Source organism: Melanerpes formicivorus, unplaced genomic scaffold (assembly GCF_026170545.1).
Source record: "Melanerpes formicivorus ecotype bairdi unplaced genomic scaffold, bMelFor1.0.p_v2 SCAF_10, whole genome shotgun sequence".
NCBI lineage: Eukaryota > Metazoa > Chordata > Aves > Piciformes > Picidae > Melanerpes > Melanerpes formicivorus.
This window is the reverse complement of record NW_027142362.1, coordinates 21,134,855-21,158,829: the sequence shown is the minus strand read 5'-3', so window position 1 is coordinate 21,158,829 and position 23,975 is coordinate 21,134,855. Positions and strand designations below refer to the sequence as shown.

At 65.0% G+C, this 23,975-nt stretch overlaps 2 protein-coding genes across 5 annotated transcripts in view; one reads left to right on the top strand and one right to left on the bottom strand.

The window, feature by feature from the left end:
* The first annotated feature begins 247 nt into the window (after nucleotides 1-247).
* Nucleotides 248-18,058, top strand: OAZ2 (ornithine decarboxylase antizyme 2). The gene is given in 7 exon segments (XM_068144193.1): nucleotides 248-427; nucleotides 4,003-4,078; nucleotides 4,080-4,118; nucleotides 4,120-4,161; nucleotides 11,687-11,862; nucleotides 14,518-14,603; nucleotides 17,214-18,058. Coding segments are annotated over 7 exon segments (573 nt in total). The 5' UTR covers nucleotides 248-407; the 3' UTR covers nucleotides 17,348-18,058.
* Nucleotides 18,059-23,068: 5,010 nt separating this feature from the next.
* The window catches only part of ZNF609 (zinc finger protein 609), a 59,671-nt gene continuing 58,764 nt past the window's right edge, over nucleotides 23,069-23,975 (bottom strand). For all 4 annotated transcript variants that reach the window (XM_068144191.1, XM_068144188.1, XM_068144189.1 and 1 more), the window contains exon 10: nucleotides 23,069-23,905. Coding sequence is in view for 3 of the 4 variants with exons in the window: in XM_068144188.1 (XP_068000289.1) it covers nucleotides 23,899-23,905 (7 nt within the window). In the remaining variant the exon portion in view is untranslated. The remainder of the gene's footprint in view (nucleotides 23,906-23,975) is intronic.

Here is a 23,975-nt window from a genome sequence, read left to right as displayed (position 1 = left end):
GGTCCATCAACTGCCCCTCAGCAGCCCCTCCAGGGTCCATCAACTGCCCCTCAGCAGCCCCCCCAGCAGCCCCCCAGCCGCGCTGGGAGCGGACGGGAGCTGGGGGGGGAAGGTGGGCGAAGGGAGAAGGAGCGCCGCGCGCCTGCGCGGGAGGTGGGCGGGGCGCGGCGCGCGCCTTTGTGTGGGCGGGGCCATTCCCCTTGCGGCGGGGCGCGGGGCAGGGGGAGGGGCGGGGCCGGGCGGCGCGGGCCCGCGGGGTCAGTCGGCGCGCGGCGGCGAGCGAGGGAGGAGGAGGCGGCGTCGGCGGCGAGCGGAGCCGAGAGGAGCCGATCCGGGCCGAGCGCAGCCGAGCCCAGCTGAGAGCAGCCGAGACGGGAGCGGGCAGGGGAGCCGGAGCGGAGCGCAGGATGATAAACACCCAGGACAGGTGCTGCCCAGCCCCCGCCCGCCTTGCCGCGGCCTCTTCCTCGCCCCTCGGAGCGGCGGCTGGGCTCGGGGGACGATCGGCCCCGGGGCAGGGAGATGGGGGAGGTTGCGGCTCTGCTCCTTCCCCGGGTTCAAATCCCCACCGCGGCCCCCTTTCTGTGCGGGGAGCGGTGGAGCCCCGGAGCTGGGAGGGGACCGCGAGTGCTGGAGCAGCCTCTCGCTCGTAAATCAGGCCGAGGAGGGGTCGCGGCCGCCCTCGCTGCGGGCCCCGCACCGCTAGGGCCAGGCGGGGCTCTGCCGGCGGGAGGGGGAGCGGCGGGCCCGGGGCTGTGCCAGCGCACCGCCGGCCCTCTGCCTCGGCCGCAGCCCCCCGAGGGCCGTTTCCCCGCCGTGTCGGTCGCGACTCTCGAAGCCGGCGGCGTTGGGGCCCTGTGCTCGGCAGAGGGCTGGCCGCAAGTTACCGCTCGCAGCGGGCTGCCTGCCGTGCGTCTCGCAATGGCTGGCAGCAGAACGTCTTGCGGTGACGACCGGAGTGAGCCGCATCTCCAGAGCCTTCCTCCAAAGGGGCCAGCAGCCCGAGAAACCAAGCCCCCTTCGCTGCTGTAACGCCAAGGGAGCTCCGTGCATCCTTCGGTCCGCTCCAAGCGCTCAGCGCGGAGAAGAGCCTGGAAGCCAGGGAAATGTGCAGCTTGTAGAGCCCGGAGTGCTGGGTTTGTGGACGGCAAGCGATGCTGGCCGGGGGGGCGTCAGGTGTGGAGGATGTTGAGGAGCAGCCCTGATGGGCTTCGGAAGTGGCCAGGCTGTCCTTTGTGCTTCCCGGGCCCCGGCTGTGCTCCCCAGGATTGCTGGGAGCTCAGCAGGTTAAAATTATACCTGCGGGCTGCAGCCCTCTGCCTGCTGCCAGCTCCCCTCTCAGGCAGGGCTCACCCAGCGAAGCTTTTGTTCGGGAGTTTCGTCGGGGAAAGGAAGGCCCTCGGCAATCGAAATCCATCTTCGTGTGAACCAAGCTAGTGGGAAACAGCTTCTCGGAAGGGGCTGGAGGGGAGCAGGGTCCCTAACCTGTGAGCCGTGAACAGGCCGTGGGGGGCAGAGTGGTGCGGGTGGGGGGCAGAGAGCTACGAGTGGGGAGCAGAGCTGCGAGTGGGGGGCAGAGAGCTGCAGTGGGGAGCAGAGCTGCGAGTGGGGGGCAGAGAGCTGCAGTGGGGAGCAGAGCTGCGAGTGGGGGGCAGAGAGCTGCAGTGGGGGGCGCAGAGCTGCGGTGGGGAGCAGAGCTGCGGTGGGGAGCAGAGAGGTGCGGGTGGGGAGCAGAGCTGCGGGTGGGGAGCAGAGCTGCGAGTGGGGGTCAGAGAGCTGCGGGTGGGGAGCAGAGCTGCGGGTGGGGAGCAGAGCTGCAGTGGGCAGGTCGCAGGGAGCTGCACCGAGGGCTCAGGCTTCCCCTGAACTTCTTCCCAGGGTGCTAACGAGCATCTGGAGGAAGCAAAACCTCTTTCAGCCCGCGTGTGTGTGTGTCCTTACACACTTCCCTGGGTGTGCTGGGTCCCGGGCAGCGAGGTGCTGGCGGCCCGCAGGTCTGGGCTGGGCTGAGCGCCAGCGCCGGGGGCAGGGCTGTGTGCCGGAGGGTCCTCCCGTTGCGACTTCTGCGTGTGCCAGAGGAAGCAGAGCTGGGAAGCGGTGGCTTGGACCGCTTTGCATGGAAACTGCAGCCTCTCTCCTTTGATTCTCTGCTGGTTTGGTTCTTTCTTTTTGTTGTTGTTGGTTTTTTCCCACAACTACACTTCATTATCCAGCTCCTCGATGCCTTGGCCGCAAGTTGGCCAAAGCTATCAATAGTACATTGTTGACCGGGGCGGGGGGGGGGGGGGAGGCGGTGAGAGAGGAGGGGAAGGGAATAACAAAGCTGCCAACAGCTTTCTGGGGGTGGGGAGCGGCGCAGCAAAGTGCTTTGTCATGCCTCTCCACAGCCACTACTACTGAATACACACTGGCCCATTGATGGCCCCGGTCACGCCGTGGGGAGGGGACCGCCCGAAGGCAAAGCTGCCGCTGCCCAGCCCTGTGCCCGCAGGGCTTTGCCCTGGGACACCTTCCCCGGGCGGCTTCTGCTCCTGTGCTTCAGCGGCAGCGGCTCTGTAGGCCGTGGGAATGCTGCCGGGCGGCTCTAGCCGGCCTGGGGGAGGAGGAAATCGGCGAAGGAGGATGTTTGTGTTTGGTGTAGAAAGGCTGCTTGGGTAGGAGGTGGCAGGCCGAGGGCCCCCTGGGGTCCTCGCCGTGACTGGGAGTGCTGCTTGGCACTCGGGAGTGCCCAGCTTCAGCGGCTGGTTGGCAGCCTTGGTGTATCTTCTGCTTCAGGTGGCTCTGATAGTGCAGCTCCCTGGATGCCAGGAAGAAGTTGTGCCCCAAGAGGGTGGGGAGGGACTGGCACAGGCTGCCCAGGGAGGTGGTGGAAGCCTCATCCCTGAGGCCAGGCTGGATGTGGCTGTGAGCAGCCTGTGCTGGTGTGAGGTGTCCCTGCCCATGGCAGCGGGGGTTGGAGCTGGCTGAGCCTTGAGGTCCCTGCCAAGCCTAACAATTGCTCTGTGATTGTATCCTGAAGCCTGTCCCCCTCGTGGAGAGGGATTAGAGTGGGGAAACACTGTTCTGGGAGCAGCTCTGGGTGCCAAGTGCCAGGGCAGCCAGTCAGCTGTCAGTGCATCTGCAGAGCCTGCCCTTGGTGGTCTTGCTCCTTGCTCTGTGTGCCCCTTGAAGCCCTCTCCAGCACGGTGGTGTTCACACAGCTTTGCACTGCCTGCTTTCATGCTGGGGGTGCTGGGAGTGACTGGTTTCTCTGCCTTGCTTCTGCAGGCTTTGGTAAGAGGAGTGCCACAGGCAGTGCCCTGCCTCAGCAAAAGGGCTTTTTGTGGTGGCTCATAAAGGAAGCAATGCTCCAGAAGTAAACCAATTTGGTTTTCCTGAGCTTCCTAAGAGCTGGGGCAGACATTGGAGAGCCTGTGCTCAACGTGAGGCCAGGGGTAGGACACCCAAAGGGGCTGAGAAGCTGGGGGGAATGGTCCTCTGGGGGGTCAGGGGGAAGGATGCACCTGGGGGTGGTTGGTGGCCCCGTGGAAATGTCAACGTGGGCACTGCAGAGAGCCTCAAAAAAGCCCTGAGGAGCCAGCCCTTTCCTTCCTCCTCCTCTGGGGAATGTGAAACCTAAGCCTCCTCCTGCTGGGTGCTGTTGATCTATTTGTAGGTATTTGTCTGTGGCAAACGTGTGCTGCCCTGCTCCTGCCTCCCCAGCCAGCTGCTCCTGGCGCCCCTCCAGCCCTCCCTCATCAGCATGAGGTTGCTCAGCACTCTCCGGGTGCCTGGCTGGACAGCCCCTCCTCCCCTGCTAACCAAACACCACCTGGGCAAGGAGTGCAACCCACCCGGGAGGGGGTGGGGGTCCTGGGAGCTGCCTCTGAGGTGCTGGGAGGGGGAGCAGGGATGGGAGGAGCGGTGCGGGGTTGGGAGGCGCTGTAGCATCTGAAATGTGATCCCTGCTAACCTAACCTGCTGCTCTCTCTCTCTCTCTCTTGTTTTTTTTCTCTCTTGCAGTAGTATTTTACCTTTGAGTAACTGTCCCCAGCTGCAGTGCTGCAGGCACATCGTTCCAGGGCCTCTGTGGTGCTCCTGATGCCCCTCACCCACTGTCGAAGATCCCCGGTGGGCGAGGGGGGTAGCAGGGATCCTTCTCTATCAGCTCTGATATATAAGGTGAGAGAGCTCTGATGTCTCAACAACGTCCTGTACACGTGCTGCAGCTGCCCCTTGGTGCCTTTTGCACTCATGGAATTGTTCTGGTTGCCCTTTCAGCTCCTCAGGTCCAACCAGTCTCTAACCCTGCCCAGGCTGGGGCTAAGCCATGGCCCTTGGCACCACAGCTCTGCCTCTTGCAAACCCCTCCGGGGATGGGGACTCAGCCACCTCCCTGGGCAGCCTGGGGCAGGGCTTGGGAACCCTTGCAGTGAAGGAGTTTCTTCTCATGTCCAACCTAAACCTCCCCTGTCCTGTCACTAGTTCCTTGGGAGAAGAGACCCACCCCCAGCTTGCTCCTGCCTCTGTTCAGAGAGCAATGAGGTCTCCCCCAGCTGCTAAACACCCCCAATTCCCCCAGCTGCTCCTCAGCTCTCCAGACCCTCCACCACCCCTTTATGGGGACAGAGGAGCCCTTTTCACACAGGTATGCAGCAGATCATTCCCCAGAGGCTCATTTCAGCTGCTGCAGTGTTTCCAAAGCCTGAACCCACGTCCTGAATGTCTCACCAGGAGAGGAAGTGGGCAGCAGGGAGGTGAAGAGCAGGGTATGGTTGATAAGCTCCTTCCTATGCCCTGGTCTGGAAGGTAAAGCTCAGGGGGGGCACTGGGAGCTGCCTGAGGTAGTCTGCAGAGCAAGTCCTGACCTCAGCTGCAAGGTGCCCAGCACTTGCCCCACAGCCTGGCACAGCTCCCAAACAAGTGCAGGGTGAGGCATGGTCAGGAAGGGCTTTGTGAGGCAAGGTCAGGAAGGGCTTTGCAAGGACAGGAAGCCTTTGCCCCTGCTTAGAGCAGGTGGATCCCTGCAGCTCTCCTCTCTTGGCCCTCTTTGTTCTCCAGGAGCTTTGCTTTGGGAGTGAGGAGGCTGCAGAGTAAGTGGCACTTGGGCAGCTCTGTGCTGTGCCAGCAGTGCACCTGGCACCCTTCTGGGCTGCTCCTCCAGGGGGGCAGGCAGTGGAGTGCTGTCAGATGAAGGTAACCCAAGCTGGTGCTGGGCTTGCAAATGTGGCCCTTCAGAAAGGAGCCTTCTCCTGCCTGTTAGACTTCAGCTCCCTGATGGGGGGCACACAGGCATTGTGTGGTGGGAAAAGACCCAGGCCCTCGTGGCTCACAAAGCCACCAGAGTCTCCTCTCCCAGTCCCTGAGGTGCAGAGCTGGCAGCTGCTCTTGAGGAGCTGTCCTCAGGGAATTTTCAGCCCAGGCCTCCTCACCACATGCAGAGACCTCAGCTGTAGCCTGAACAAGGACCTGGAGCCAGCTCCACGCTCTGCAGGTGAACTGTCACTGCCCTCAGAGGGTGAGGAACTGCAGAGAAGCAGCAGAGCACAGCAGGCTTCCTGAAGGAGATCCCAGAAGAGCTGCAGGAGGGCTCAGGATAATTGATGAATGCCCTCAGGGTGGGCACCCTGCAGTTAAAGCCTCTGGGGCCAGCTGTGCCAAGCCTGGCCCTGTGCACAGGGGCTGCAGGTGGGGGAGATGCTGGGGGAAGGAAGCTCAGCTGGGAGAGTTGGAAGAGTTTGCTTTCAGGGTGGCCTTGAAGTCACACAGAAGCTTCTGGCAGTGGTGTGTGGGGCTGGGGCTGATGCTTGTGGGGATGTCATGCAGAAAGCTGCTGCCCAGAGCTGGGATTCTCCCTGGATTTACTGCTGACATGGCCCAGCAGAAGCTGCCAGAGCAGTTGATGTGTGGTGCAGACGTAGCTCACCCTGGACCAGAGCAGGCTGCCTTGCCCAGGGCTTTAAAGGCCAACCTCAGACAGGGTTTCTGGAGCTCTCATTCATCTGTTCCATCCAGTAGTGCTGTAACTACAGCAGGCTGAGCCTTGCAGCCAGCCAGCCTCAGTGTGACCTGCAAAGGCAGCTGGGCCCAAAAGCTTAAGTCCTTTTACCAGCTGGATCAGCTGTGGAGCATGCAGCATGATGCCTGAGTGGGGAGCATTCTGTCCTCTGCTCTGGTGGGACCCCAGCTGCCTCCAGCTCTGGGGCCCCCAGCAGAAGAAGGACCTGGAGCTGCTGGAGAGGCTCCAGAGGAGGCCACCAGGATGAGCAGAGGCTGCAGAGCCTCCCCTGTGGGGCCAGGCTGGGAGAGTTGGGGCTGTGCAGCCTGGAGAAGAGAAGGCTGCAGGCAGAGCTCAGAGCAGCCTCCCAGGAGCTGAAGGGCTCCAGGAGAGCTGGGGAGGGACTCTGGAGAAGGGCTGGGAGGGACAGGCTGAGGGCCAATGGCTTTGAGCTGGGAGAGGGGAGACTGAGAGTGGAGAGCAGGAAGAAATTGTTGTCAGTGAGGCTGGGGAGAGACTGGCACAGGTTGCCCAGGGAGGCTGTGGCTGCCTCCTGCCTGGAGGTGCTGAGGGCCAGGCTGGATGAGGCCCTGAGCAGCCTGTGCTGGTGGGAGGTGTCCCTGGGCATGGCAGGGGCTGGAGCTGGCTGAGCTCTGGGGTCCCTTCCAGCCCAACCTGCTGTGTGGCTCCATGGAGAGCCCTGCAGTGGGGTCCCTGCGCTGCTGGCATCGCTGTGCTCAGCTGTGCCCCTCGGCCTCTCCTGGCACAACTGGGAGGTGCTGTGGCTGGCAGGCCTGGCAGCAGGCTGCAGGGGTAGCCATGCCAGCAGTGTGCTGCTCATGCAGGTTTCTCCAGCCTCTTGGCCCTGCTGCTTCGTAACATCCTCCTTATGCTGCCAGCACGCTGAGGCCCCCAGCCCTGTCCTGCCTGGGACGCCCCAGGGGCGCAGCTGCCTCGGGGCAGCTTCTGCTCAGTGAAGTGCAGCCAGGTGGGAGCTGGGCCTTGTGGCTTGGCTGCAGCAGAGCTGAGGTGCTTTGGGCAGCTGGGCCTGGTGGGGGTTTTCCTGCCCACAATGCCCTGGAGGGGGGCATGCTGCAGGGCTGAACTGAAACCAAACACTGTGGCTCGACCGGGCGCTGAGCAGCTTCCACGGAATTCTGGGCTGCTGCTGTGCAGGAGCAGCTTCTCTCCCTGGCATCTTGCTGGCTTGGTTTGGATGCCTAGAAACAAACCCCCCTGTGCTGCCCAGGAGAGGCTGTGAAACCACAACTCCCTCCAGACTGGGGGAGCTGGTTCTGCCCAGCCCTGTGGCCCTGCTGCCTCGGCTCTGGGGGCTGTCAGTTCAGGGGGTTCCAAGGGGGGGTAACCACACTGGGCTTGGAGCCCAGGGCTTCACTTGTGGTGACAGAAGGACGAAGTCAGAAGGCTTGGGAAGCTTTTCCCTCCTAGTGCAGGCTCCTGCCAGGCTTCCTGCACAAATGTGTGCCTGTGGCTCCCCTCCCGTGTGCCAGGCCTGGCCTGCTGCTCTCAGCTTCCTCGCCTGGCCTTTGTGAGGTGGAAGAAAAGAAGCATCTGTGAACTCTCCTTGGGAGAAGGATCTTCAGAAGAGAGAGCAACGACTGCAGAGGGCTCCTGCAGTGCCCTGGTTTGGCTTTTGGAGCACACTTGTGCCAGCAGAGCTGTGCCAGGGCTCGGCCCCGGGGCTTGGCGGTGGCAGCAGCTCTGACTTCGCCCCAGCAGCTGTCAGGAGGGTTCTTGGCCTGGAACTAGCAAAAGCCTCCAGCAGACAGAGCCAGGAGAACTTCTTTCAGCCCCAGTGAATAAACTGACTTCCTGCAGGCTGTTTATTCTGCTGGGGGGCAGCCCTGGTTTTCAGGGCAGCTCCCTGGGCTGCGCCCCGGCAGCCGCTCGCTGCTCTGCTCCCCCCCAGCCAGCAGCTCCTCCTGTGCCTGCAGCACGACTTTGTCACCAGCTCTGTGACACACTTGGTGGCTTCTCCCTTGCCTCCCACTGTAGTCAAACCAAGAGGGACCTCTTTCACTGCACCTGGTGGCAGGAACTGAAGCGCTGGGGCCCAGCCTCCAGGAGCCTGGGGAGGTTCTGGGTGGTGCTTTCTGCTGCACCGCTCACGGCGGCAAGAAGAAGCCTGCTGGAAACCAAGGCCTGCTGAGGAGCCTCCAGGCCTCTTGCTGGGCAGCCTTGGCTGCTGAGGGCTCTGCTGCTCATCCTTCAGGTGCTGCTTCACTACACATCCAACCTGGACTGGAGTTGTCCTTGCTGCCTGTGTGGGTTGTGGTCAGAGATGAGTTGCTACAAAGAACTTCTGGAGCCTGCTCTGGGGAGGTGCTGTTTGCTTGGCAATGTCACAGAGTCACAGGATGGGAAGGTCCAGAGGTGATCCAAGTCCATCCCTCCTGCCAGAGCAGGGGCAGGGCCCACAGGAACACATCCAGATGGGTTTTGAATCTCTCCAGAGGAGGAGACTCCCCAGGCTCTCTGGGCAGCCTGCTCCAGGGCTCTGCCACCCTCACTGTGACAGAGTTTTGGCTTCGCTGTCAGCAGCTCAGAGCTTGCCACGAGCTGCTCAGTTCCTGGAGAGGTCTGGAGGCTGGGCCTGGAGTAAACCAAACCACCCCTCAGAGCGCACCACCCCACCCTGAGAGCACAGCACCCCCTGGAGCAAACCATCCCCCCGGAGCGCACCACCCCCCGGAGCACAGCACCCCCCGAGCACAGCTCCCCCCGGAGCACACCGCCCCTCGGAGCACAGCACCCCCCGGAGCAAACCATCCCCCGGAGCACAGCACCCCCCGGAGCACACCGCCCCCCAGAGCACAGCACCCCCAGAGCACAGCCCCCCCCGGAGCACACCACACCCCCCGGAGCACACCACCCCATGGAGCACACCACCCCCTGCCCCCCCCCCGTTGCTGCTGTTGACTCCCAGCTCCCCCAGGCCCTCCTGTGAGTGGAGAAGAGAGCAGCAGTGAGTTCTGAGGTCTGGTTTCCCTCTGCCCGTCCAAGCTGTGCAGATGACTTCGTGGCTGTGAGGGGTGGGGATGCCTGAGCCTGGAAGCCAGCAGATGGGAGCAGCTCAGCTGGCAGAGCGGCTGCCAGCGCTGACTCAGGAGCCTGGTGAGGCTCTTCCTCCTCTCACTGGGGCTCTTTGCACTCCAGTGTTGAAGCCAGCTGCCTGCCAACGCTGTCAGGAGAAGGAAGGGAGCTGGAACCACGAAATTGTCTTCTAGGAAGCAGTGGGCAGGGCCTGAGGCTCTCTGGTGCTTGGCGTGCTCGCTCGGGCGGTGCTGGAGAGGGCCCTGGGTCGTTGTGGTCTCTGGCAACAATCTCCTCCCAGCCTGCAGCTCTGGGGAGCTTCTGCCTTTGCTTTGGGATTCTCCCTGACGCAGATCTGGGAGGCAAACCAGTCAGTGGTACAAGCTGGGGAGGCGATTTGGGGTCATCCCTGCTGTGCTGGGCAGGTGGGGGAGACACAGCAGAAGCGATCGGCCTGCAGCAGCTCACAGCATCACCAAGGGTGGAAGAGACCTCAAGGATCACCAAGTCCAACCTGTCACTGCAGACCTCATGCCTAGACCATGGCACCAAGTGCCACATCCCATCCCCTCTTGAACACCTCCAGGGATGGGGACTCCACCACCTCCCTGGGCAGCACATCCCAATGGCTAACAACTCTCTCTGGGAAGAACTTTCTCCTCCCCTCCAGCCTCAACCTCCCCTGGCACAGCTTGAGACTGTGTCCTCTTGTTCTGGTGCTGCTTGCCTGGGAGAAGAGACCAACCCCCACCTGGCTACAGCCTCCCTTCAGGGAGTTGTAGAGAGCAATGAGGTCTCCCCTGAGCCTCCTCTTCTCCAGGCTAAGCAACCCCAGCTCCCTCAGCCTCTCCTCACAGGGCTGTGCTCAAGGCCTCTCCCCAGCCTTGTTGCCCTTCTCTGGACACCTTCAAGTCTCTCAATGTCCTTCCTAAGCTGAGGGGCCCAGACCTGGACACAGGACTCAAGGTGTGGCCTAACCAGTGCTGAGCACAGGGCACAATGACTTCCCTGCTCCTGCTGGCCGCACTCTTCCTGATGCAGGCCAGGATGCCCTTGGCCTTCTTGGCCCCCTGGGCACACTGCTGGCTCACTGCTGGCTTGCACTACTGCTCCTCCAGCCTGCAGCAGCTCTCCTCCCGCCTGCAGCAGCTCTCCTCCCGCCTGCAGCAGCTCCTCCCGCCTGCAGCAGCTCTCCTCCAGCCTGCAGCAGCTCTCCTCCCGCCTGCAGCAGCTCTCCTCCAGCCTGCAGCAGCTCCTCCCGCCTGCAGCAGCTCTCCTCCCGCCTGCAGCAGCTCTCCTCCAGCCTGCAGCAGCTCCTCCAGCCTGCAGCAGCTCTCCTCCAGCCTGCAGCAGCTCTCCTCCAGCCTGCCGCAGCTCCTCCCGCCTGCAGCAGCTCTCCTCCAGCCTGCAGCAGCTCCTCCAGCCTGCAGCAGCTCCTCCAGCCTGCAGCAGCTCTCCTCCCGCCTGCAGCAGCTCTCCTCCAGCCTGCCGCAGCTCCTCCCGCCTGCAGCAGCTCTCCTCCCGCCTGCAGCAGCTCCTCCAGCCTGCAGCAGCTCCTCCCGCCTGCAGCAGCTCTCCTCCCGCCTGCAGCAGCTCTCCTCCAGCCTGCAGCAGCTCCTCCCGCCTGCAGCAGCTCCTCCAGCCTGCAGCAGCTCCTCCAGCCTGCAGCAGCTCTCCTCCCGCCTGCAGCAGCTCTCCTCCAGCCTGCAGCAGCTCTCCTCCCGCCTGCAGCAGCTCCTCCAGCCTGCAGCAGCTCTCCTCCCGCCTGCAGCAGCTCTCCTCCCGCCTGCAGCAGCTCTCCTCCCGCCTGCAGCAGCTCTCCTCCAGCCTGCAGCAGCTCCTCCAGCCTGCAGCAGCTCTCCTCCCGCCTGCAGCAGCTCTCCTCCAGCCTGCCGCAGCTCCTCCCGCCTGCAGCAGCTCTCCTCCCGCCTGCAGCAGCTCTCCTCCAGCCTGCAGCAGCTCCTCCAGCCTGCAGCAGCTCTCCTCCCGCCTGCAGCAGCTCCTCCCGCCTGCAGCAGCTCTCCTCCCGCCTGCAGCAGCTCTCCTCCAGCCTGCAGCAGCTCCTCCAGCCTGCAGCAGCTCTCCTCCCGCCTGCAGCAGCTCCTCCCGCCTGCAGCAGCTCCTCCAGCCTGCAGCAGCTCCTCCAGCCTGCAGCCCCAGGCCTTGAAGCTGGAGCTGCAGTGGCTGGAGGCTCTCTTCACTCCCCAGCTCATTAATGTCCTGTGGATATGCAAAGCTGGAATGCCCTGGAGGGGAGCACAGGGCTAGCAAAGCCCTCAGGGGTCCTCACTGTGCTGTGTCCCCAGGCCAGCACCAGGGCAGGGGAAGTGTCAGCCCTTCCTCTCAGCAGGGCTCTGAAGCCATCTGGTTGCTGCCTGCTGTCTCCTGTGTGGGGCTTGGCTTTCTTCTCTTCTGCCTGAGGTCAGGGTGAAAGGAAGGGGAGCAGCTGGGAGCAGCTGAGCTCTCCTGCAGGGCAGCCAGGCTCAGGCTGGGGAGCCCTTGGCACGGGGCTGGGCCTGGGGGATGCCCCCAGGCCAGGAGGGGAACACCCTGGCTCTGCATCCTCACTGAGCCCTCTGGCCTGTGGTGTGGGGGCAGAGGGGGCTGGGCCTGGCTGCTGGGCCTGGCTGCTGAGCTGTCTCCCTGCTCTTGCAGGACGAGAAGATCACTGTTAGCCAGGATGTGCCGGCGCAGGAGGGCAAGCCACCCCTGCTCCACTTCCACTACAGGGTCACCGAGGTGAAGACCTCCTCCTGGGATGCTGTGCTCTCCAACCACAGCCTCTTCGTGGAGCTCCCTGATGGATTGCTGGCTGATGGCAGCAAGGAAGGGTAAGCAGAGGAGCCCAGGGCTTGGCTGGCATGGGGCAGGAACCGGCCCTGGGAGGGGCACTCCTGACCTTAGCCCCTGGGCTTCAGAGAAGAGCTCAGCCTGGAGAAGGCTCCAGGGACACCTCAGAGCAGCCTCCCAGGAGCTGAAGGGCTCCAGGAGAGCTGGGGAGAGACTCTGGAGAAGGGCTGGGAGGGACAGGCTGAGGGCCAATGGCTTTGAGCTGGGAGAGGGGAGACTGAGAGTGGAGAGGAGGAAGAAATCCTTGGCAGTGAGGGTGGGGAGAGACTGGCACAGGTTGCCCAGGGAGGCTGTGGCTGCCTCCTGCCTGGAGGTGCTGAGGGCCAGGCTGGATGAGGCCCTGAGCAGCCTGTGCTGGTGGGAGGTGTCCCTGGGCATGGCAGGGGCTGGAGCTGGCTGAGCTCTGGGGTCCCTTCCAGCCCAGCCTGCTGTGTGGCTCCATGGAGAGCCCTGCAGTGGGGTCCCTGCGCTGCTGGCATCGCTGTGCTCAGAGCTGTGCCCCTCAGCCTCTCCTGGCACCACCCCCATGGCAGGGGCTGGAGCTGGCTGAGCTCTGAGCTCCCCTCCAGTCTCTGAGCTGCCCTCCGGATGCTTCATGTCCCTGCCCTGGTGACCCCCGGGGGGTGGCTGTGGGGTGAGTCCCTCTGAGGGCTGAGCAGAGAGCTTCTGTGCCTGCTTTGGTGGGGGAATCTCCAAGCCTTTCTCAGATGGAGCTCTTTTCCCCCTGGCCAGCTGATTCTGGCAGCATTTGCCTCTCTGGGGGGAGGGGGGAGGGGGGGAGCCCCAGCCCCCCTTTCTCCTGCTGCTCTCCTGCCGCCCGGGCGGCGGAGCTGGCCCCGGAGCGCTGCCGCGCAGGTGCCAGGCTGTGCCAGCCTCCCTCTTGGCAGGCCCTGCCCATGTTTTGTCCAGACAGCTCTGCTCTGGGAAGTCTGTGTGAAGGCAGCTTCCAGAGCAGCTATTTCCTGCCAAGGGCTTTGCCAGAGCTCTCTCCTGGCGGGGAGCAGCTGGGCCTGGCCGGGGCTCTGCCGCCTGCCTCCCCGCGCCTCCCCCAGCCCTCCTCAGGCTCCCAGCAGGCTTCAGTGCCACAAGCCAAGGGTGGGGAGCATCTCCTCCCTGGGCACCCCAGGAAATGCCAGCCAGCCCCTGCTGGCTTCCACCTGTCTCCCTTGGCAGCTCAGGGCTTGTGGGGTGCCCCTGTGGCTGCCCGGGGCGGGGGGCATCCTCAGCCCCCTGCTGGCACCACGGGAAGCACAGCCCTGGCAGCTTACTGTTAGCCAGGTGAAGCAGCCCGGGGGAGGCTGTAATCAAACCACTTCATCACCACATCATCGACCCCCTGGCAACTCCCCTCCCCCCTGGCTGGCTCCCAGGCTCAGCCCCTGCCGGGCGCCGCTGCAGCGGGCACTGGGCTGGCACTGGCGGTGCTGGCACTGCCCTGCCCGGGCCCACAGAGGGCTCAGAGCTGCTCTGCTTCCAGCAGCAGTGGGCAGAAGGGCTGGAGCTGGCAGATGTGTGCAGGAAGCAGCTCTGCCTGTGCTGTCAGCAGGGTGTGCTCTGCCTGGCAGCAGCGCTGCCCTGCTGCTGCTCTGCAGCTCCTTGCCCAGGAGCAGAGCTCCCCCATCCCACCCTTGCTGTTGCCTGCCTCGGGCTCATGGACTCAGGGAACTGGTTTGGTTGGAAGGGACTTGAAGGACCTGGAGCCCAACCCTTCACCCAGCACTGCCAGGGCACCCCTGGGGCCTGGCCCTCAGCGCCACAACTCCAGGGCTGGGGACTCCACCACTGCCCTGGGCAGCCTGGGCCAGGCCTTGGCAGCCCTCTCCAGGCAGAAATTGTTCCTTGAGTCCAACCTAAAACCCTCCTGGCAGCACAGCTTGAGGCCATTGCCTCTTGTCCTGCCCTAGGGAGCAGAGGCCAAGCCCAGCTGCCTGCAGCCTCCTTTCAGGGAGCTGCAGAGAGCAATGAGGTCTCCCTCAGCCTCCTCTGCTCCACACCAACCCCCCCAGCTCCCTCAGCTGCTCCTCCCCAGCCCTCTTCTCCAGCCCCTTCCCCAGCTCTGCTGCCCTTCTCTGGCCCTGCTCCAGCCTCTCAGTGTCCTGCTGGTAGTGAGGAGCCAGACCTGCAGCCAGCACTCCAGGTGCAGCCTCAGCAGTGCCCAGCACAGGGCACAATCCCTGCCCTGCTCCTGCTGCCCACACCAGTGCTGCTCCAGGCCAGGCTGCTGGTGCCCTCCTTGCCCACCCTGGGCACTGCTGGCTCCTCTCCAGCCATGGCCTGCAGGTTCTTCCCTGCTGGGCAGCTCTCAGCCTCTCTGCCCCAGGCCTGCAGCCCCTGTGGGGTTGCTGTGAGCCCAGAGCAGGTGCAGTGCTCAGCTCCCTGCACCCCCCACGGGCTGCTGGGGCTGGGTGCTGGTGGGTGCTGGGGCCAGGGCCCTGCTGGGTGCCCTGGGGTGAGCTGGCAGGCCTGCAGGGCTGGCTCAGCAGCAGGAAGCCTATTGTTTGAGCCCCCATTGTTCACTGGGAAGGGGGCTGTAAACAAGCTGCCTGGAAACATCTCAGCCCTTGATAGTGCTGAGAGGCTTCCTCAGGACAGGACTTGTGCAGCTGATGTTCTTTTGTCTCCTTCCTCCTTGGCAGGTTGTCAGCCCTGCTGGAGTTTGCTGAGGAGAAGATGAAAGTCAGCTATGTCTTCATTTGCTTCAGGAAGAGCAGAGAAGACAGAGGTGAGAGCTCAGCCCTGCTGCCAGCTCTGCTCCCTGCCTCTGGGGCAGGCACCAAGCTCTGGTGTAGCCCGAGGCAGGGCTGGTGGCATCCTCCCAAGGCAGAGATGGCTTCCTGGGCAGGGAGTCAGCCACTGCCAGAGGCTGAGGGCAGAGGCAGGCTTTGGGTTCCCCCAGTGCTGCCCTCACAGCACTGCTGCCACTCTCAGCCTGAAACCTGCTCCTGGAGCACCCAGAGGGTTTGCCTGCCCAGGCATTGGTGGCTGCTGCTCCTTCACTCAGCACAGAAGATCTCCTTTGGGCCCAGGCTTCTGGAGCTCCTCAGGGCTGTGTCCTGGGCCCAGGGCTCTTTAGCATCTCTGTCACAGCCATGGGCAGTGGCACTGAGGCACCCTCAGCAGGTTTGCTGCTGGCACACAGCTGTGTGGTGCCATGGACTCACCTGAGGGAGAGGATCCATCCAGAAGGCTCTTGGCAGGCTGGAGGAGTGGCCCAGTGCCAGCTGCAGGAGGCTCAACAAGGCACAGGGCAAGGTCCTGCAGCTGGCTCAGGCCAAGGCCAGGCACAGCTCCAGGCTGGGTGCAGAGTGAGCTGAGAGCAGCCCTGAAGAAAGAGCCCTGGGGGTGCTGGGTGCTGAGCAGCTCCCCAGGAGCCAGCAGTGCCCTGATGCAGCCCAGCAGGCAGCTGTGTGCTGGGCTGCAGCCAGAGGAGTGTGGGCAGCAGGGCAGCAGAGGGGATCCTGCCCCTTGGCTCTGCTCTGCTCAGACCTCCCCTCCAGTCCTGCCTCCAGCTCTGCTGTCCCCAGCAGGAGAAGGACACAGAGCTGTGGGGAGAGTCCAGAGGAGGCCACAGAGATGCTGCCAGGGCTGGAGCAGCTCTGCTGTGAGGCCAGGCTGAGGGAGCTGGGGGTGATCAGCCTGGAGAGGAGAAGGCTCCAGGGGCACCTCAGAGCTGCCTGCCAGGGCCTGAAGGGAGCCTGCAGGAAGGCTGCAGAGAGACTTCTCCTGAGGGTGTCTGGAGCCAGGCCAGGGGGGAAGGGTTTGGAGCTGAGGCAGAGCAGGGTCAGACTGGAGCTGAGGAAGAAGTTCTTCAGTGTGAGGGTGCTGAGGCTCTGGCACAGGCTGCCCAGGGAGGCTGTGGCTGCCTCCTGCCTGGGGGTGCTGAAGGCCAGGCTGGATGAGGCCTTGGCTAACCTGGGCTGGTGGGAGGTGTCCCTGGGCATGGCAGGGGGCTGGAGGGGATGATCTGTGAGGTCCCTTCCAGCCTGAGCCATCCTGTGCCTGGGAAGGAGAGAGCAGAGCAAAGCCTCTGTGGAGAGTGGGCACTTGCAGCCCATAATAGACCTCCCTGCACTTCTGCCCTTCCTGGCCTTAGAGCTAATCCTGCCCCTGGCTGAGGTGCTGAGGGCTTAGGGGCTGCCTTAGGATCCCAAGATAGCTGTGAGGGCTTACAGCAGGGCAGCTGGAGGGCTCCAAGCTCTGGGGGTGTCACTTTCAATCTCAGCAGCCACAGGCTGGTGGCCAAGGGATTACCCTGGCAGGAGAGGCTCAGAGCTGAGCAGAGAGCTGAGCTGTGCTGAGCCCTGGGAGCTGCCCCCATGCCAGCAGCAGCATGGGGATGGAGTGGGGGCTGTTATGTCACCACCCCCCAGGCTCTGTAGGTGACCTCTGCAGGGAGGCTTCTGCCCCTGGCCTCTGCTTGTACAGAGCTGAGGCTGTGGGAGCTTTGCAGCAGCTCTGTGCTGCTCCAGCCCCTGGGGCACTGCCAGTGGAAGCTCACAGAGTGCCAGGGCTGGCAGGGAGCTCTGGAGCTGCTCCAAGCCCAGCCTGCCCCAGCAGGGCCCCCCCAGCAGCCTGCCCAGCAGCACACTGCCCAGGGGGGGTTGGATTTGGATCTCTCCAGGGAAGGAGACCCCACAGCCTCCCTGGGCAGCCTGCCCCAGGCCTCCAGCAGCCTCATACCAAAGAAGTTTCTCCTCCTGCTCAGCTGCAGCCTCCTGGGCTCCACTTTGTGCCCCTTGTGCTGTCCCTGGGCAGCACTGAGCAGAGCCTGATCAATGTCTATCAATAGCTGAGGGCTGGCTGGCAGGATGGAGGTGCCAGGCTCTGTCTGGTGGTGCCCAGGGGCAGGACAAGGAGCAATGGGCACAGGCTGGCACCCAGGAGGTTCCACCTCAGCATGGGGAGAAACTTCTTTGGTGTGAGGCTGCTGGAGGCCTGGAGCAGGCTGCCCAGAGAGGTTGTGGAGTCTCCTTCTGTGGAGGCTCTCCAGACCCCCCCCTGGCTGTGTTCCTGGGTGCCCTGCCCTGGGTGCCCTGCCCTGGCAGGGGGTTGGGCTGGATGCTCTCTGGAGCTCCCTTCCAACCTCTGGCACTCTGTGACTGTGTGAGGAGCCCAAGCCTGCTGCTGCAGAGGGCTGTGAGGATAGAGAGCTCTCTGCCCTGGCAGAGGCTGCTGGCTGCCCTTCAGTGCCCCAGCAGAGGGCAGCTCCAGCCCCAGCTCCAGCCCCAGCAGAGGGCAGCTCCAGCCCCAGCTCCAGCCCCAGTCCCAGCAGAGGGCAGCCCCAGCCCCAGCAGAGGCTCTGCTCTGCTCACTGTTTCCCTTCCCTTTGCAGCTCCCCTCCTGAAGACCTTCAGCTTCCTGGGCTTCGAGATGGTGCGGCCCGGCCACCCCTGCGTGCCCTCCCGGCCAGATGTGCTGTTCATGGTGTACCCCCTGGAGCAGAACTCTTCCTCTGATGAAGAATAGCTGCAGCTGTGCCCCCCGGGGGCAGCCCTGGGGGGGGAGGGAGCCTCCAGGCGCTGCGCTGCGGGGCTGCTGCCGGCCCGGAGCTGCTGCCGGCCCGGCCCTGCCTCGCTCTCCTTCTGTCCCCTCAGAGCCGACTCCCACCCGGCCTCCTGCCTCCAGAACTCGCTCTCCACACCTCTCATCCCCACGCAGCACCTGGCAGGTGTTCCTGGACTGGGCTGGGGGCTGCTGCCCTGCAGCTCCCAGGGGGTGCCAGCCCGGGGGTGCGGGTGCCGTGCGCGGCCGGCGGGCACACCGCAGCGGCAGCAGCAGCAGCAGCAGCAGCAGCAGCAGCTCCTGGCCGCCTCTGAAGCCCTGCTGGAGCTTTCCCCCTGGCCCAGCAGGCTGCCCTGCAGCCCCCCTCCCAGCTGGCAGCCAGGAGGCACGGGCTGGGGGCTGGGCACACGGAGGAGGAGGAGGCTCAACCTTTAACACTAGGCTCGCCCCCTGGCCTGGCCCCGGGGTGCCTGAAGCTCTTTGGTCTAACCTGGGTTGGGTTGGGTTTGGGGTTGGGTTTTTTTTTCCCCCCTCCCCCTGTTGTTTTTGGTTGGTTTGGGGTTTTTTTGGTCCTTTTTAGACTTGCTCTTCCAGCTTCTGTTCCCAGCAGCCCTGACTCTGCTCCGTGTTACCACTGCACTCTCTCAGCATTCAATAAAGGGGCATTGGAGATGAGCTGCACCCAGCTGGGCCTTGCTTCTTGGGGAGCCTCTGCTGGGCCTCCCCTGCTGGCAGAGGCTCAAGCAAGCTGCACCTCCCTGCCCCTGCTGCTCCTCCCTGCCCTTGCCGGGGAGCCTGCTTTGCACCCTTCCCTTCCAGGCCTAACTGCTGAGCTCTGGCTGCAGACCCTGCCCAGGGCTCCCAACCAGGCTCAACCAGGCCTGAGCCAGGGATGTGTGGAGAGGATGCTCCCTGGGGGGGTGGTGATGGGACAGGGAACAGCAGCTTTAAGGTGAGCCAGGGGAGATTTCCACTAGGGAGGAGGGAGGAATTGTGCACTGGGAGGGGGGTGAGACACTGGCAGCTGGGGCTGCCCCCTCCCTGGCAGTGCTCAGGGCTAGGTTGTCTGGGCTCAGATCTAGTGTGGGGAGGCCCTGCCCGTGCCAGGGGGGGTGGAACTGGATGATCCTCGAGGTCCCTTCCAACCCTGACACTTCTGTGGCTCTCAGTGAGTGCTGGGAACGGCAGAGGCCCTCCTCTGGGGGGCGTTTCCTTGCCTGCCTGCAGTTGTGATGGGCCAAAGAGGCACAACTTGCTCACACCTCCACCCGGGGGGGGGGCTGCAGGGCAGGCCTGTGGCCACCCCCCCTGCTCTTGCTCCTCACCTCTCCAAAGAGCTGCTCCTGAGTCCAGCCCAAAGGGGGCTGTGTGGAGGGCAGCTCTGCTGGGTGCTCAACCAGCCTGGGGGCTCCATGGCAGCCGATGGCTCAACCCTGCCCCTTCTCTGCTGGGCACTGAGGCTGTGCTCCTCTGGGGCCCTGGGGCTGGCCCCTGGCTCTGGAAGGCCACAGGAGGAGGCTGCTGTGTTTGTCAGCTCTGCCTGGCCTGGGGGGGGGGGGGGGTGCTGTGCTGGGGAGGGTCAGCTGAGCCATCCCATAACCACCATGGGCAGTGCTGTGTGTGGGGAGCAGGCTGGGGGCTGTGTGAATAAAGCAGAGTGAAGCTGGTGTCTCTTTCTCCCTCCTTCCCCTCCAGGGAGGTGCAGAGCTGGGTGGCTCTGCTCCCTCCTCCAGGGGCACTAATCCCAGGAGTGGTGACAGGGGGGAGCTGAATCCCAGGAGTGGTGAGAGGGGGGAGCTGAGTCCCAGGAGTGGTGAGGGGGGGGAGCTGAGTCCCAGGAGTGGTGAGAGGAGGGAGCTGAATCCCAGGAGTGGTGACAGGGGGGAGCTGAGTCCCAGGAGTGGTGACAGGGGGGAGCTGAGTCCCAGGAGTGGTGACAGGGGGGAGCTGAATCCCAGGAGTGGTGACAGGGGGGAGCTGAGTCCCAGGAGTGGTGACAGGGGGGAGCTGAGTCCCAGGAGTGGTGACAGAGGGGAGCTGAGTCCCAGGAGTGGTGAGAGGGGGGAGCTGAGTCCCAGGAGTGGTGAGGTGGGGGGGGGGGGGTTGTGCTGTGCTGCTGGGACCAGCTCTGCCCTGCATTCAGTGTGGGGCCATCAGCCCCTCCAGTTCTGGCTGCAGCCCTGCCCAGGCATTGCCTTCCCTGCCTGACCTCCAGGCTGCCTTGGGAGAGGCATTCCCAGAGCTGGAGCTGCCACCCTTGCCTGGGCTGCAGGCTGCCTCCTGGGTTGTTTCTGCCTGCTCCAGGGCGCTGCTGCCAGCCTTGCCTGGGCTGCAGGCTGCCTCCTGGGCTGTTTCTGCCTGCCCCAGGGCCCTGCTGCCAGCCTTGCCTGGGCTGCAGGCTGCCTCCTGGGCTGTTTCTGCCTGCCCCAGGGCCCTGCTGCCAGCCTTGCCTGGGCTGCAGGCTGCCTCCTAGGCTGTCTCTGCCTGCCCCAGGGCACTGCTGCCACCCTTGCCTGGGCTGCAGGCTGCCTCCTGGGCTGTTTCTGCCTGCCCCAGGGCCCTGCTGCCACCCTTGCCTGGGCTGCAGGCTGCCTCCTGGGTTGTTTCTGCCTGCTCCAGGGCACTGCTGCCAGCCTTGCCTGGGCTGCAGGCTGCCTCCTGGGCTGTCTCTGCCTGCCCCAGGGCCCTGCTGCCACCCTTGCCTGGGCTGCAGGCTGCCTCCTGGGTTGTTTCTGCCTGCCCCAGGGCCCTGCTGCCACCCTTGCCTGGGCTGCAGGCTGCCTCCTGGGTTGTTTCTGCCTGCTCCAGGGCACTGCTGCCAGCCTTGCCTGGGCTGCAGGCTGCCTCCTGGGCTGTCTCTGCCTGCCCCAGGGCCCTGCTGCCACCCTTGCCTGGGCTGCAGGCTGCCTCCTGGGTTGTTTCTGCCCACCCCAGGGCACTGCTGCCACCCCGTGGTGCTCTCTGCTGGCACATCCCTGTGTGCTGGGGTGGGCAGCACTTTGCTCCTCCCTGACTTGTAAACTTAAGCAGCAAAGTGCAAGGTTCTCCTCACAGGAGCCTGGGGGAGTGAGGAGGAGCTCCTGAGCTCTGCACTGCTGAGGCTGCTGCTCTGAGCAGCACCAAGCACTCTCCTGCCCTGGCTCAAGCAAGTGTGGCCTCATGTGGAGGGCTCAGGTCCCTGTCCTCAGGCAGACTCTCCTGAAAAGCCAGAAGGTGCTTCTGATGTCTGAGGGCTGCCTCCTGCACAGCTCAGCTCCACTCTGCCACTGGAGGAGCCAGGCTCTGCCCTGTGGCCCCTCAGCCCCTCGCTCCCTTCCCCAAAGGGAGCAACCTGGGGTGCTGGAGACCTGCCTGGTACAGGCCAGGACCCTGGGTAGGAGCTGTGACCCAAACTGGCTGTGGGGCCACACTGGGCCATGGGCTGTGGTGGTGGCAGGTCAGCAGCTGGACTCAGTGACCTTGGAGGTGTTCTCCAACTGAGCCAAGCCCTGGGTCCATGGCTGTGCTTCACAGAGCCACAGGAGGAGGCCTCAGCGTGCTGGCAGCATAAGGAGGATGTTATGAAGCAGCAGGGCCAAGAGGCTGGAGAAACCTGCATGAGCAGCACACTGCTGGCATGGCTACCCCTGCAGCCTGCTGCCAGGCCTGCCAGCCACAGCACCTCCCAGTTGTGCCAGGAGAGGCCGAGGGGCACAGCTGAGCACAGCGATGCCAGCAGCGCAGGGACCCCACTGCAGGGCTCTCCATGGAGCCACACAGCAGGCTGGGCTGGAAGGGACCCCAGAGCTCAGCCAGCTCCAGCCCCTGCCATGGGCAGGGACACCTCCCACCAGCACAGGCTGCTCAGGGCCTCATCCAGCCTGGCCCTCAGCACCTCCAGGCAGGAGGCAGCCACAGCCTCCCTGGGCAACCTCTGCCAGTCTCTCCCCAGCCTCACTGACAACAATTTCTTCCTCCTCTCCACTCTCAGTCTCCCCTCTCCCAGCTCAAAGCCATTGGCCCTCAGCCTGTCCCTCCCAGCCCTTCTCCAGAGTCCCTCCCCAGCTCTCCTGGAGCCCCTTCATGACTCTTGACCTTGGCAGCCCCTCAGAAGCCCCCCGAGATGGGACCTCCCCCTGCTCTTCCCCACCCAAACCGACTAAACCATCACTGGCCACAGCTTCTGGGAGGGAAGGGGGCAGCCCCTGGGGGAGGAGGGGGGGGAGGGGCAGGAAGAAACAAAGGCACCCTCACAGGTTTGTGATTGTCTCTTAAAAAGATTTATTGTCTGTCCCTGCCCCGGGGGGCCGGGAGCACACTGGCTATGTATATATTTATATTTATATTTATATAAAACCCGGGGGGCTCAATGTACACTTTACAGAGGGGCCGCGGGGGGGGGGGGACGCCACCCAAACCCAAGACAGCAGCGCCGAGGGAAGCAGAGCCGCAGCACGCCAGCAGGGGGCGCCCCGGCCGGCCGCCTGCGGGGCACGGCGGGCGGCGGCCGGGAGAGGACCCCCCCTCGGGGGCCGGGCGGGTCGGTGGGTGGCAGAGTCAGGGTGCCAGCCCCACGGGCGAGACCTGGCCGGGGAAACCCAGAGAACATCAAACCTCAAACCTATTCTGCACAAACCGGGGAGGCGGTGAACATCTAAAGGGACTCAACCGGGAAGCCGCCCCCCGCCCCTCGCTGCTCCGGGTGCCACGGGCACCGCACCGCCCCCTGCCCAGCGCAGACGCCTCCCTCCGTGCCCCCGGAGCCGCTGCTGTGCCCTGGCCGCGCTGGGAGCCGGGCTCTGCCACACCGAGCGGGGCTGGAGGTAGGAAATGCTGGCAGGATGCTCCTCCGCGGGTGGGTCCGGGGCTGCCCCCATCGCCTCCGGCGCCCAGCCTGGTGGTGCCCAGCCTGGTGGTGCCCAGCCTGGTGCCCGCATGCGGCTGCACGACAGGCACGGGGCGGGGGGCGGCTCGCTGCCGCCGGGCGCCGCCGAGGGGCACGGCCCGGGCCGCAGGGCCTCGTCTCCTTGCAAGGACAGCGAAGAGCCAAAGGAGCCAAGGAGAGGGGGCCGGGGCCGGCCCCCCTGCCGCCAGCCCCGCGGCCGGCCCCGGCCAGCGCCTCCTTCCCTCCCGGGCAAAGCGGGACCGGGGGAGGGGAGCGGGGAAAGAAAACAAAACCCAAAACAACAGCTTTCAAACAATGGCTTTTTACAGTATGTACAAAGATCCCAGTACAGCAGCCCCGGCTGCGACACGGACAGACACACAACCGAGCCCCGCGGCCCCCGCGCCCCCCGGCCGGGCAGCGGCGGCGGCTGGGGCGGCAGGGCTGCGCGGGGCCGAGGTAGAACCGGCCCGGGGACGGGGAGAGAGCCGCCCTGGGGACCAGAGGAGCAGAAGTCCCTGTCCTGGGGCGCTGAGGAGAGCCGGGAGCAGGGGCCAGCTTCCTCCAGGGACCGGTGCCCCGAGCCGCGGCAGGAGGCCGGAGCGGGGCCCAGCATAGCACCAAGTGCCTCTGGCAGAGCCTAAGTGTGCTTGTTCCTCGGTGGGCTCTGCCCACGGCCTGGGGAGGCTCCTTAAAAGCAGAAGGTGGCTGTGAAGGGGAGCTGCAGCGCTCCGACCCCCCACCCCGAGCAGCAGGCACCGCCCCGGGGTCGGGGGCACGCTTGCCGGGGGTGGGGGTAAGGGCAGGGCTGGGGGGGGGGGTCCAGAGTCACGGCTCAGAAACCAGCTCGGGAGCCACGGGCGAGAGCTCCGGGCAGGGCTGGGCGGCGCAAGGCACTGGGCAGGAGCAACGCTGGCAGCCGGCTGGGTGAAGCATGCAGCCCCCAGCCCCGCGCCCGGCCGCCCCCAGCCCCACCACGCCCAACTGCCTGGGCAGGGAGGGGCCAAGAGCAGCCCCCAGCTCCCCGCACGCCAGCTCTGGCCACACACGGGTGGAGAGCAGCAGGTGCCGCGGGGTGCAGGAGCGCCCGTGGGCCTGGCACGGGGGGCACCCCACGTGGGGCACTCTCCAGCCAGGCTGACACCCACCCCCCAGGCTGGCAGCAGCCCCCAGCACCCTGCTGGGCTGCAGCCCAGCCACCCCTTCCTTTCCTGAGACTGCGACCTCAGGGCAGGCTCAGCCCCGCGCCGCCAGCCCCGCTGAGGAGCGGGCAGGAGGCCGAGCCCCTGCCTGCCACCAGTCCCAGGGTGAAGCAGCAGCTCGCAGAGACACGGCTGGGCCCCAGCTCCGTGGAGAAAGCTCAGTGCTTCTGTTTCCTCTTCACGTGCACCAGGCGGGCCAGTCGCCCCCGGCCCCGGTGCCCGGCACAATAAATACCCCCGCGGGCAGCGGCTGCCCGGCCCGCGGCCGGGGGGTCCGTGTGTGTCCGGCAGGGGTGGGTGGGTGGTGCAGGGGGAACAGAGCCTGCCCGGGCTCCCGGCAGCAGCTCCAGCCCACGCCCAGCGCCGTTCAGCTGATGTCTGAGGGGGTCTCCGGCGCGGCCCCATGTGAGCCAGTCACATGTCTCATCCTGCCCGGGCGTCCGCTGCCCTCACGTCCTGCCGCGACCCAAGGCCAAGTCAGCTCCCGGGCAAACCCCAACCTCCCCCCTGCGCCCATCCCGGCCCC